Source organism: Parasteatoda tepidariorum, chromosome 4 (genome assembly GCF_043381705.1).
Source record: "Parasteatoda tepidariorum isolate YZ-2023 chromosome 4, CAS_Ptep_4.0, whole genome shotgun sequence".
Classification (NCBI taxonomy): Eukaryota; Metazoa; Arthropoda; class Arachnida; order Araneae; family Theridiidae; genus Parasteatoda; species Parasteatoda tepidariorum.
Window position 1 is genome coordinate 100,369,263 of NC_092207.1, and position 13,189 is coordinate 100,382,451.

The 13,189-nt window shown below is 30.4% G+C and overlaps 1 protein-coding gene across 1 annotated transcript; it reads left to right on the forward strand.

The window, feature by feature from the left end:
- Positions 1 to 7,708: 7,708 nt before the first annotated feature.
- LOC139425475 (zinc finger MYM-type protein 1-like) lies at positions 7,709 to 9,193 on the forward strand. The gene has a single exon (XM_071180416.1). It carries the CDS (start codon positions 7,709 to 7,711, stop codon positions 9,191 to 9,193), a length of 1,485 nt encoding a protein of 494 aa, XP_071036517.1.
- Positions 9,194 to 13,189: the final 3,996 nt, after the last annotated feature.

A 13,189-nucleotide genomic window follows, 5' to 3' on the forward strand; every position in this document is an offset into this window, starting at 1 on the left:
GATTGCATAAACATTTGAAAAATTTAATACAGTAAATGTAATTAAATACTTAGAATATTAAAATTTTACAAAATATAATTGCTTTTTAAAAATATTTTATTTTTATAAAAATGTAATAAAGAAGCGACCAAGTGAAGAAAATATTAACTGGTTTCCAATAAAATTATAAACTAAACTTAAAATATAAAGAAATTCAGTATCAATGAAATAAAAAACTTACCTCATCAATGAAAGCAAGCAATACATCTTTTTGTTGAGAAGAATGAACATAAAAATGAGTAACAACTTTACGCAAAATTTTTGGTGTTAAGCGCTTCCTGATGGACACAAGAGCTCTTACAACTCTAAGAATGAATCTCGGTTCTTTTGAGTTTACAGACTTTTCTATGAAAACAAGGTGCTCCTTTATATCTGAAACAAAATTAGATTTATTAAAAAATTATCAAACTTTTGACTTATTCTAAATTTTTTAAATAGTATAGGTATATAAGAATAATGTATTTATATGTCTATTTAACTTTTATATAAATTCATTGTTGTTTATTGTGAAAAAAAATATTAAATTTTTAAAATGCTTGTTGATTTGTTTTAAATTACATTACATTAATCACATGTAGACATTACATAGCAATGCATCGAACTTTATGAATAAATAATGCATAAATAGACATCATAAATAAATGTTACAGCTGAATTAACCATTTATTTAGAGTATATTCTAATTATAGCCATTGAACATTCAATAGATTTTGGATATTTAATGAGCGAACAATAAATATTTTTATTATGCATTTTGTAAATTTGAATAACAAAATTAATAAAATTAAGTAAACAATGAAACCCGAGAAGTTATAAATGTTGAAAAAAAGAAAATATTAAGTGGTAATTATATCAGAGATTAATGCATATCAAAATATGTACTGACAAGTGGCATATGACAACAGTATATATGATGGACAATTCATTATTGATAGTTTAGACTTTTGACACTAAAAGTTTTTTGAAAATTTCAGAAAAAAAATAAGTAAATAAAAAGGCTGCAAATGAGTCTTACTTCATTCGTAATACTCATTTAAATATTAAAGTCAACTTAAAAATTTTGAAAAAATTCTATTTCATGAGTATTTTTCTTTTTAGAAAACTTACTCAATTTTAGAGAATTTTCTAAAATGTACAAGTAACCCGGAGAATATTTACTATACCGGTAGACCAGGGGAGACTATCATCAAAATTCAGTAGACTCCTGGTAAATCCAGTAGAGTTGGTAATTATGCACTCAAAAGTCAAATAACCCTTGCCTTATATTAAAAGTTGTCTGCTTAAACTCATACCTACTCTGAAGTCATAAAAAAAACTGAGAAAATTTTCATGTTAGCATCAAAACACTATCAGTAATAATGACATTATGCAAACAGAAATACAAAAAAATACTGTTAGAAAATGAATCGAAATGGATGAGAAAAAAATGAATTGGTTGGTAAGACTAATGAATATTTAATGCTCAGACACGACATTATTTTCCGGTCCCTCTAGTACATGTTTTTTTTTTCTTTTAGTAAAAACTAAGCTAAAAATTACCGATGGCTAATTTCATTCATATATGTTTCTTGTCAATATAAATGTAAGAGCCTTGTTGGGATGGAGAGCTCTCCTACCAATTATGTGAACCGAGTTCAAATTCTGGTAATGGCTGGTGGATACGAATTCCGGCTTACATCGACCACAGCGCTGACGTAAAATATCCTCAGGGGAAGACGGATAGTGAGTTAGAGTCCCCATGGCATCAGGCTAACCGTGGGATGTGTTCGTGGTTTTCCTCTCCATGTAACGTAACTGAGGATTAGTCATCAAAAAGTCCTCCGCGAAGGCAAATATATCCCTATCCTTGATCCTGAAGTTCCCTTGTCTTCTGGATTGGGTTCAAAATGACAAGGCTACGGAGCTGAACATTGGTATTCGTAGACGGAAAAATTCAATTGGCTGTTCAACGACGGTTATAAAATAAAATATAAATGTAAATCAATTTATACTAGAAAATGTAATAAAATGTTTTCAGATGAATTTTTAGGTAAACTAAAGGTGTTATTGTTTTTATCTAAAAACTAAAAGGTGTTATTGTTATTGTAAAACCAAAAGGTGTTATTGTTTTTAAACTAAAAATTATCTTCCAAAATTTTATCAATTTTTATTAAAACAATTGTTTTGTCAGTTTTGTGTTGGATCAATTTTTATTAAAACAGCATCATTAAAGATTATTTTTCTTGTAAATAATCTTGTAAATAATGCAATCTTGTGAATATTGATGTTTAAATTAAGAATAAGATTAGATTAGTTTTTGTATCATTTGTAAGAATATATTTATGTTCTATTTACAACTGTCGTCTATTACACTTCTGTGAAATGCTGGTAAGAACACGTTTTGAAAATTCTTGGTAAAACAAAGCTAAGCTTCAACTTAAGAGCTTATTTGAAAAGGGTACAAATTAGCCGTCTTATCTGCCCCTTTAAATATTCAGTTCATTAACTTTAAAACTTTCGTTCTAATGTGTAAAAGGTTAGGCTATCTATCAGAGTGGACTCGAGTTCAAATCACAGTTGGGACGAATGAACTTTACCTCTAATTTTCTTTTCTACAAAAGGTTGATAATTATCTGGTATGTTTTATTCAATTTAAAAATTATTATTCTTTTAATTCAGATACTTTTTTTTATATAAAATTTTTTTGAATAAGAGAATTAGAAAGATATTAATTTTTTTATACCTTAAATTTAAGTATATGGATTATTAAAAAAAATAACGAAATTTGAATGTAAATTTTAAATTAAATTTTTTTAAAAATTATACATACATTTTAATTAAAAAAAATTAAATAACTAATAAATTTATTTATCATGAATAATTTTAAAGAATGAAATTTTTTTAAAAATTAATTCATGCATTTTAATTGGAGATTTTTATTAGTTTGTAATTTTAAAAAAGTTGCAAAAAGTTCTATTCAAATATTAAATTACAATTTTTTTGAATTATCCATCTATTTTGATTAAAAAATAAAAAGAAGCAACTATCTATTCATTTATTTATGATAAATTTATATAAATATTTAATTAATTAAAAAGTAAATTTTTTATAAATTGATTAAAATATATAAAATAGTTATCAACCTTTTTTAAAAAAGAAAATTAGAAATAAAATTCAACCGCAACAGCTGGGAATTTTTTGGAACCTGTTGTTATAAGTTGGGCAGTTTTTGTTTATCTAAAACTAAGTGAACTCGGTATATAAAATTTATCCTTGGGGCAGATTAGGCTTCTAATATGTATACCTTATGCAGGATTTTCAAACATGCTAGCTTCATTTAACCTTAACTTTGTTTTAATCGGGAATATTTAAGATGCGTACTTCTCTTGTTAGCCTCCAAATAATAAAAACATATTGCATTTATTCGAGTCATTTGTTGAAAGAAAATTCAGTATGAGAACACAAATATGGTCTTCAGTTATCTTTTAATTTTAACCATTGTTATTTATTAACTTTAACTAAATATCAATGTATTTCCCTATTTCTTATTTTGAATCGAATAATGCATTAAAATAGTTTTCATCATTAAATTCCTTCTTCAAAGCAAAGTCTCTTTCATGAACCTCTGAGAGTCCACTTTACTGAGGCTTCCCTAAATTGAAATTTTACACAAGAGTAAAGAGTCTAAACCAGTTATTTCCACAAAAGGAGTATTAAAAAATGAACGGAATTCAAGGTTAATATACTTTGAATATGGTTGAATTGAACAAAAATGAGTGTTACGCGGCCAATTATTTGGTAAAATTAGCCGGGTTCAAACCGTGAAAATTTGACAGGGGACCCGATGCATCGCTAGCTATTGGATCTATTTGAATTTTTTTTTACTACTTCACTTTTATTGGATCTATTTTAATTTTAATCTACTTTAATATTTTTTGGCCATCCTTTGACACCGAATTCTTTAAAGGGTTAATTAGTTTTCACTGTCGATGAACATGTTTTTTTTGGACAAAACTTATAGTAGATGAAGCATCAACAATTCTGAAACATCTCAGCAATAATCACTCTTTCAATTGCGCTTGCAATGACTGATTGGATGGGGTTCTTTATACTAATGGGTTACCTGCGATTGATGTGGTATCTCGATCCTGATAGGTTGTTGAAACATGGCATTTGTTTACGCTAGCAACTGTTCTTTACATTCTATTTCGAGTAAGCAAGCATCCATTCTCTTAAGTGACGGATTCTACAGTCTTACACGAAGTCACAAATATTTCCGTTCTTTCACACTCTATCTCTCACTAACACACACATAGGCATGAAGTCATGTAGAACATAAACAAACTAATCATGCATCGAAGTTTTCAGGTGCACAAAATAAAAATATATCAAGGTTACACTAAAATACACAAGCAAATAATAAATCTAAGTTAAGTAAAAGAGGTAGATGAAGAAGAATTATATTTCAACACATTCGATAGGTGATACGACTCTGCAATTAATTAAATTCAAGTTCATTAGCATTCTAATGAGAGTGGAGAATTGGGTGAAACAGAGTACAAGATACAAGATACAGAGTACAAGATAGCAAGTCTAATAGCCTAATCCTCGATCCCTCAAACTAACCTTATCTCCAATAAGCATTCATTTTAATTTTAATGCTATCAACCAATCTTAGCAGCTATTCGTGTCATATCAGGTCTACCTATTATGTAATAAATTTCTTCTTATGTCATTGTACTAAGTAAATTAATACTAATAAGTTATGATATTTTATACTAAATATACATTTACTGTAATTCTAAATGTAAAAATACTTAGCATTATTGTAATATGCTATGTAAGCTCCATCTTCAGTCATTTGAACAATATGATATGTAATTGTACTGCGTAACATTATATTAATTTTATATCTAAATATTATTTTGTATCTTTGGTTATAAGGCATAATAAAGATTTAATTGTATTATGTATACTAAATTTTATAATTTTATATCTTTACGCTATCTGTAAATAATTATCTAAGAGTAATAAATGCATAGTTCAATAATGGTTCTATAATGTTAGCGCTGCACTTAAAGTACGACTGTAAGTATAATATCCTAAGCTTAACTGCATAGGGTTAATGTTCACCCATATTGTCTCTCCCTGCCTTCAATGTCAAATGCAACATAACTGTAATAATGCCAAATGATGTCCTATGTAATAATAGCTATGAATTCTAGCCAAGTTAATCAGCAGTTAACCCATTCCAGCTTGTAAACTAAGTCCCATGTTGTCAATCCAAGTGAGGTAAATTTCTTATTCATACTCAATATGATTCAATCAGCCTTATTTCAGCCATTTCAAAGTCTCTAACCAAATTCCTTTTCATCAGACTAGCTTTTGTGGGTCTGTAGGGTTGTGGAGGCGACTGTGTGTTCGAGGAATCTGGTTCCTTCGGATGCTTTTCACGCGGGTCGGCTGGCCACCTGCTGTGTGTCATGGGTCACATGCAGTGGCGTAGCTACCTAGGGGCTAGGCGGGGCAGTGCCCCGGGGCCCTCAAGCTCAGGGGGCCCTCGAATCCTTACCAGAAATCTCGATCGAACTGAACTTTTGGAAATTTCTCCCATTTTCAAAATAAATATGACAGGTTGCAACCCCACTTTAATCATGACAACTCAGTTGAGAGAAATTCAAAAGTTATGCCTAGGGAATTCCCCTAAATTCTTTCTGTAGGTTGGCAGTGTTGTCAATTTGACGGATAGTGATATGTGCGTTTTATTATTCATCGATGTGCGTTTTATTGTGAATTCGAGTTAAGATTTTTTTTTCGAGAACGGTTAAAAAATTAATGCTGTATCAGGAGTAAGTAAGCTAATGTCAATAAACTTTTTTGTACTGGTCAATATAGTGGTTCAATTTTATTTGATTTTACCACTCATATTGATGTCCGTTAAGTCAATAAATCGTGTCAAATCTATAGATTTCGGCTACAGCTCATTGTATAACGCGAAATATCGTGAAAAAATGCAAGTCACCTGCAGTAGGTACATTAATTCAGGTCCGAGGGCAGGAGATCGTTCATGGTCTCTGTAATGCCTTTCCTTTCCAATAAATAAGCAGACCAGATTTTTAAAACAATGAAACTTAACTTTATTTGAAAACAAAAGAAATATGCATTGTTTTCCAGTAAGAGCTTCCAGCTCTTAGAATACCAAGGGAGACCCTCTCCCGATTATATCAAACATACATCTACCTTTCTCTCTCTCGCATCCCTCCGACGGGATGACAAAATGCGCCAAGTGCGCCTTAAAAGGTCGCCAAACAGTTGCCAACCATTACAGTCTCCACCGTTAAATGTGGTAACACTAACGGTGATAATTTTTTTTCCGGGGATTCCCCAATGACACTTGTAGCGTATCATTGCGTTTCTCTTTCCTTTTATTTTACTTTTAACGTCGTCAGTGAACAGTGAGTACCTACCTACTCGAGCACAATCTAATATTGTATTGTTTAAATAAATTAGAAAACTAAAATTATGGATAAAAAGAAGAAACCCAGTGGTGCATTTAAACGCAAACAACGCCAAGAAAGAGAAGATAGTAAACAAAAATTGCCCAAAATTGACAAGTTTTTTAGTCAGCCTTCCGCAAGTACATCTGGCCAAAATATTTCTATTGATAGTGACTCAAATAATGTGGTAACTGCAGTGTTGGTTGAGAAGCCTACTGAAGAAGATTCGACAATTATTGCAGTTGGAGATACCTCCGCCGCCGATCATGTGAACGTGGATGATGTTTGCATGACACACATAAGAGCGGAGGGTTTGGAGGAACCACAGACCTCTACATTTTTCGAAAATGTGTACGACAAATCTTCTTGTGACTTGGGAAACTTCACAAACAAGAAACAAGTGATAACGAAAAACGTCAAATTCTTGATATGAGACCTTTACAGCCTTCAGGACCTTTTCCAACAGACGTCAACAAGAACAATAGGTGTCTTTCAAAATCGTACTACGTTTCGTGTTCTAAATATGGGCCAGTTAATCGTTTTTGGTTGTGTTATTCCAAAATACCAGACGCTGCCTATTGTCAACCCTGCTGGTTATTTGCTTCACAAAGAAATAATATGTGGTGTACGGGAATTCGAGATTGGAAGCATTTATCAGAAAGAATTAAACAACACAGTTGTTCGAGTGGCCATTCGGAAGCATGTGCTGTGTATGAATTTTGAAAAAAAAAAACGATACTAATACTATCGACAAGGAACTTGAAAATGAAATTCGCAAAGAAGCATCATTTTGGAAAATGGTTCTTCAAAGGTTATTCGATATCATACTTACCCTAGCAAAGAGTTCTTTGGCTTTGAGAAGACATCAGGAAGACTTAAGTCAGAAATGATACCACGGAAATTTTCTGTCCTTTTTAGAGCTTGTCGCCCGATATGATCACATTTTGCGGCAAGTTTTGGATATACCCAAAGGTAATAATAATTATTTCTAAGTTTTTTTTATCGTTTTACTTTGTTTATAATTATTAACTGTTTAATATCAGGACTTTTTTGAAATTGTCCTTTTTTATGTTTTTAAGATCTACAAGATATCTGAGTGCAACAATTCAAAATGAAATGATTGAGAGCTTGGGGACCAAACTCGAAACCCATCTACTAGAACAAATTAGAGCGTCACCGTTTTTGCCATCATAATGGATACGACACAGGACATATCGAAGGTAGATCAGCTGAGCATTGTTGTGAGGTATGCAGTAATAACCAGATCGGAAAATGGACAGCCAATTGATATAGAAGTAAAAGAAGTGTTTCTAGGCTTTTATGCAGCCATCAAACATGGCGCAGTAGATTTAGTCAACCAAGTGACAACATTATTTATCGACAAAAATATTGATTTAAAAAAATGTGTGGGGCAAGGCTATGATGGAGCCAGTGTGATGAGTGGTGTGTATAATGGTGTACAAAAACATATTAAGGATATCCAGCCTAACGCAGAGTACGTACATTGTGCCACTCATAATTTAAATTTGGTGATAAATGATGCCGTTAGCAGTTGTGTGGAAATACAGATTTTTTTCGCAACGTTGCAAGATTTGTATAACTTTTTCGGAAACAGCATCAAACGTTGGGATCTACTGTCAAAATTCACTGGCGAATCGGACACCACTCTAAAAAAACTAAATCCGACTAGATGGTCCAGTAGGGTCAATACGATATCTGCAATAAAACTTCGTTATTTTGATATTATCAAAGCATTATCAGAAATAGTTCTAAAGAGTCCTAATAAAGATGAGCGTAGTGAAGCAGAGAGTATTAAAACAAAAATGCTAAATTTCGAGTTCGTGTTGCTTTGCGAATTCATGCACAGTGTATTGAACGACATCAATTATGCATCCAAAACTTTACAAAAATGCGACATCAATTTGGGCGAGGCGAGTAAAGTTTTAGCAGAGACCAAAGCAAAGTTGCAAATTTATAGAAATGATTTCGAATTATTCAAGTGCAAAGCCAGTGAAACTGCAAGAAAATATGGTATTGATACCCATTTTCAAGAAAAAAGGCAAAGAAAAGTTAAAAAACATTTTGATGAATTAGCTGCTGATCACCGATTTCCTAACCGAGAAAAAATATTTAAAATTGAGATTTTCAATAATGTACTAGACACAGTAATATCTCAATTAGATACACGTTTTATTGGTATGAGTGCAGTCTGTCATATATTCGATTTTCTAACACCAACATTTTTATTACATGTTGATGAAGCAACTTTATTACAAAAGTGTGACGAATTCCAAAGAAAATATTCAGATATAATAGGCCCTAGTTTTTCACTTCAATTTATTAATATTTACCACCTAGTTTTACCTCAACTAACTCAAGCATGGACTGTTCACCAATTATGTAAGGAAATAATGAGCAAATATGGAGTGCTAGAATGCGACCTAACGGAAGTATTTACAGCAATGTTATTATTCTTTACAATTCCTGTCACTTCTGCAGCAGCTGAAAGGTCATTTAGCAAATTAAAAATAATAAAAAATTATTTAAGAAATAATATGGGCCAAACTCGACTCCGACATTTATCGTTAATAGCAATTGAAAACAAAACCGCATCAAGCCTGGATTTAAACGAAGTCATTGATACTTTTGCGAAAACTAAAGCTAGGAAAAAATTGTAAATATAATTATTATTTAGTCAGTTGGTAGGCCCAACCTTTATATAATAAACCCTTGAATCTTCTCTATTTCGTTTTATTAGCCAAACCTACACCAAGTATTAATTGTAATTTATGTTGTTATTGTTTAATATTTTTATTACCTCCCTGCAGTGCACAAAAAAGAGCTTTTGTAGCTTAGCATTTTTAAAGTATTTGTATATTTCATATTTTTATTTGATAAAACCTAATCAGTTTACATAGCAGTGGGGCCCCATTTTTTAATTTGCCCCAGGGCCCTTGGTTACCTAGCTACGCCACTGGTCACATGTATGGGCATCCGTGATCTTCTTCTTCTTGAAGTGCAAGTACCCAATGGCTTGTGGTCTGTCCCTTTTAACACAGCTATTATTTATAATTGTCCAAAATTTTAATAAAAATTATAAATTAAATTGCTTTTTTTTCAATGAATCCTACCTAAATGATGGGTGTAAGCAACTTATTTTCATGTATATTTCATTATCAGTAATTATTTCAAATCAAAATAAGATACTGTTGATCCTAACATCAGTATCGTCTACTTTCATAAACAACTGGGTGAGAGAGTCATGATAAACATACAACGTGGAGTTTAAGTCATCTGTAACATATTACATCATAAATGCAGTTGGATACCTGCGAATGACGTCACGCGCGAGTCTACCAATCAGGTTAGACGCACACGCATGAAATTGTTACAGGTATCCAATGAAACCTAATCCGAAAACTGATTCAGCGTAATAGTAAACCCAAGTTTTAAAGTTGCAACGCTCACACGTCATGCACAACAATTTAATGAGTTGCAAGTATCCAATTCATATTATTTCTTACACTGAATCAACTTAAATTTAGATGGATTCAATATTAATCAACTTAAATTCAGCCCAACTCCTTTGAGAGTCTTTAATAAATAATTGTGATCAGATTAACTCTTAAAAAACTAGCCCAATTTTAATTCTAAATTTGTCTTTAAATCCTGATCAATTTCGAACATAAAATTTGCTCCAAGAAATGAAAGTCACTTAACTTAGAACTTCTAGACAGCTGAAAAAATAAATGTATAAGTTGTTACTTTGTTTTACTTCAGTTAGAATTAAATTATTTAATAAAGATAATATAGGATTTGACTGAAAAGTGTTTGTTCTTCTAGAAATATGGCACTTAAATACAGTCAGCAAAAAAAGATATCACTCTGAATAACTTTCGTTCTAATTATCAGATTTTCACGCACTAAGTGCCAATCGTAATGGTTCGTGGGGGTGACCTCAAATACGCAAATTATTTAGTGCTAAATATAATTAAGTTACGAAATCGGACACAAGAACGTATTTTCTCTGAATAAACATATAAATTTTTTAACGTGTTTGGATTCTTAACCTTCAAAATATAGGGAGTAGCCGCAATCTTGGAAATATGGTCCCCATACTTTGATCTGGAGAGCGATCCAAAGTTCGGACCGCGTAATGTTAATTTCTCTTTTTGCGTTTTTAGTCATATTTTTTAAAGCTAATTAAGCAATTCTAGAAACGAAACTGCACCCATTTATAAAGCCCATTTACCCAAAGATAATTTCATGCAAAAAATAATTTTTAATAATTATTTAGTATTTTTTATCATTTAATTTAATTGTGGATGAAAAAATTTGAATTATGAGGTATAAATTTTTTATAAAATATTAATCCATGTATTTTGCTATTGTGAAATCTAACGTTTCAACAGATTTTATTTGGTAGAAACCGAGAAAAATTAAAATTATTTATTTAAAAAAAATAATTTGGTTACAATGAAGAAATATTTAAATGAGGGGATTAATATTTAAATGTGTTTAACTTACGAGGTTCATTCAAATTTTTTTCACTCATAACCGATTGCTAATCCCTTTTTAAAAATTACAAAATACTTTTTTAGTCGTCTAAAAATTGATTCGTAATTTAAAAAACCATTTTATTGAATAAAAACATTTTATTCAACGAATGTAGAGTTTTATAAAGGCATGTTTCTGATAGAATGTGATTATACATCAGCTTTTTTTAATTTTATTTTTTAGTTTGTTCTTTCAATAATTGATACAATTATTGAAAGAATATATTCAATATATTCAATAACATACAAAAGTATGCATAGATTTGGAATGATATATTTATCAATTTCTTCAATATATATTTTATAATTATTAATACGAATACATAGTCAACATTTTTAAGCTTCACATCTCATATATCATTTTAATCTTAAAATAAATTTGTTAATTACCTGTCCACGCATGTTTCGCAGAATTATTTTACCAACTATTTAATTAAATTTTAACATTTCTCGAAATCTTATTCTTCACGCTACCACGTATATTATTTTCCCATTAATATACTAATCAATTGTTTTAGTACTTTATGTTTTCTTTTAAAGCAAAGTACCTTTTTAAATTATTGTCAAGTTTTTATTAAAAGAAAACTTAGAGTTAGTGCTAGCTAGCCGAGAACTAAATCTTGTTAAGAAATTAAAAATATTCTACTGATCAAAATTATCCGATGCAGAACAGCTGACTATTTACTAAACATACTATTTTTTTTCGAAAAATGAAAATAAATTATTGATTTCATGAAGATAAATTATTGATTATCCGATTAAATGAAGATAAATTGATTGAAATGAAGATAAATTGATTGAAATGAAGATAAATTGATTGAAATGAAGATATAGATTGATTGATTGAAATGAAGATAAATTATTGATTATCCGATGCAGAACAGCTGACTATTTACTAAGCATACTATTTTTTTTGTCATATTTACTGTTTCTTATTTATTTGAGAAATAAAAAGGAAATGCATATGTGTGCACAGCAAAAAATACAATTGTTTGCTTTGTTTTTAACTTAAAAAAAAAATTATGGACTTACAATTTTATTTTGACGCTCAAAGTTATTCATGCCCGTTAACTTTAAAAGAGTTGCCCTTTTAAAAAGGATAATGTTAAAAAAATTTCTTTAAAAAGTAGTTAATATTATTTCTCGACTTCAGCACAATTCAAAAAAATATTGTTATATTAGGAAAATGTTCGATATGCCTAATTTTGTTTAACAGCTACTAAAATAGAAAATTATAAAAAGATTCCAAAATCGTGCTATTTTTAGAATCATCATCTCAGAAATTGTTCTTTTTCTAACATTAGGCTTTTTTCTACTTAAATAATCTATAATAATAGTTTTAACACAAGTTTTGAAGAAATTATAATACAAATTTCTTCAAATATTTCGTAATAAGGAAGCAAGAATATTAATGATTCGTAAATTATTATTTCATTTAACCGATTACTTAGTTTTTTTCGAAATGATCAGTCCTGTAACTATTAAACTTTGATTTTTTCGACTAGGGGTCATTTCATGCATATCATTCAACTTTAAAATTAAAAATATAAAATGCAAAACTTATAAGAATGCGCAAGCTAGCCTTAACTAATATTATAACGAATTTTTTTTCTTCTAAATTTTGTCTATTTCAAGGGTCAGAATTCCAAATATGTAAAAAAAAAATATATGTTTATTCAGAGAAAGTACGTTTTTGCTTCTGATTTCATAACTTAATTAATACACTACTGGCCATTAAAATTGCTGCACCAGGAAGGCGGCACACCACGAACGTGAAATTTGCAGGACGGATAAAACATGCTGTGATATGCAATTGATTAGCTTATCAGAGCATTCATGCAAAGCAGGCGGCGATAACAACACCTACAATGTGTGTAAAAGAAGAAATTTGACAGTAAGTTTCTCACACATAAATTGAATTTGAGCGTTATTCTTGGGTAAAAAAGTTTTATTATGCCTCGTGTAAGAAGGAGAAATGCCTACCATCACGTGCCTGAGTTTGATAGAGGTCGAACTGTGGCCTATCGGGATTGTGGTTGATCATACCGAAGTATTGCTGCTTGCGTTGGTCGAGATCTCATGACTGTTAGCAGAATAGGGAATCGATGGGTTCATGAC

What these genes read in the sequence shown, in the direction of transcription:
- LOC139425475 (XM_071180416.1), top strand. Translation starts at nt 7,709, where the DNA reads ATGGATACGACACAGGACATATCGAAGGTAGATCAGCTGAGCATTGTT.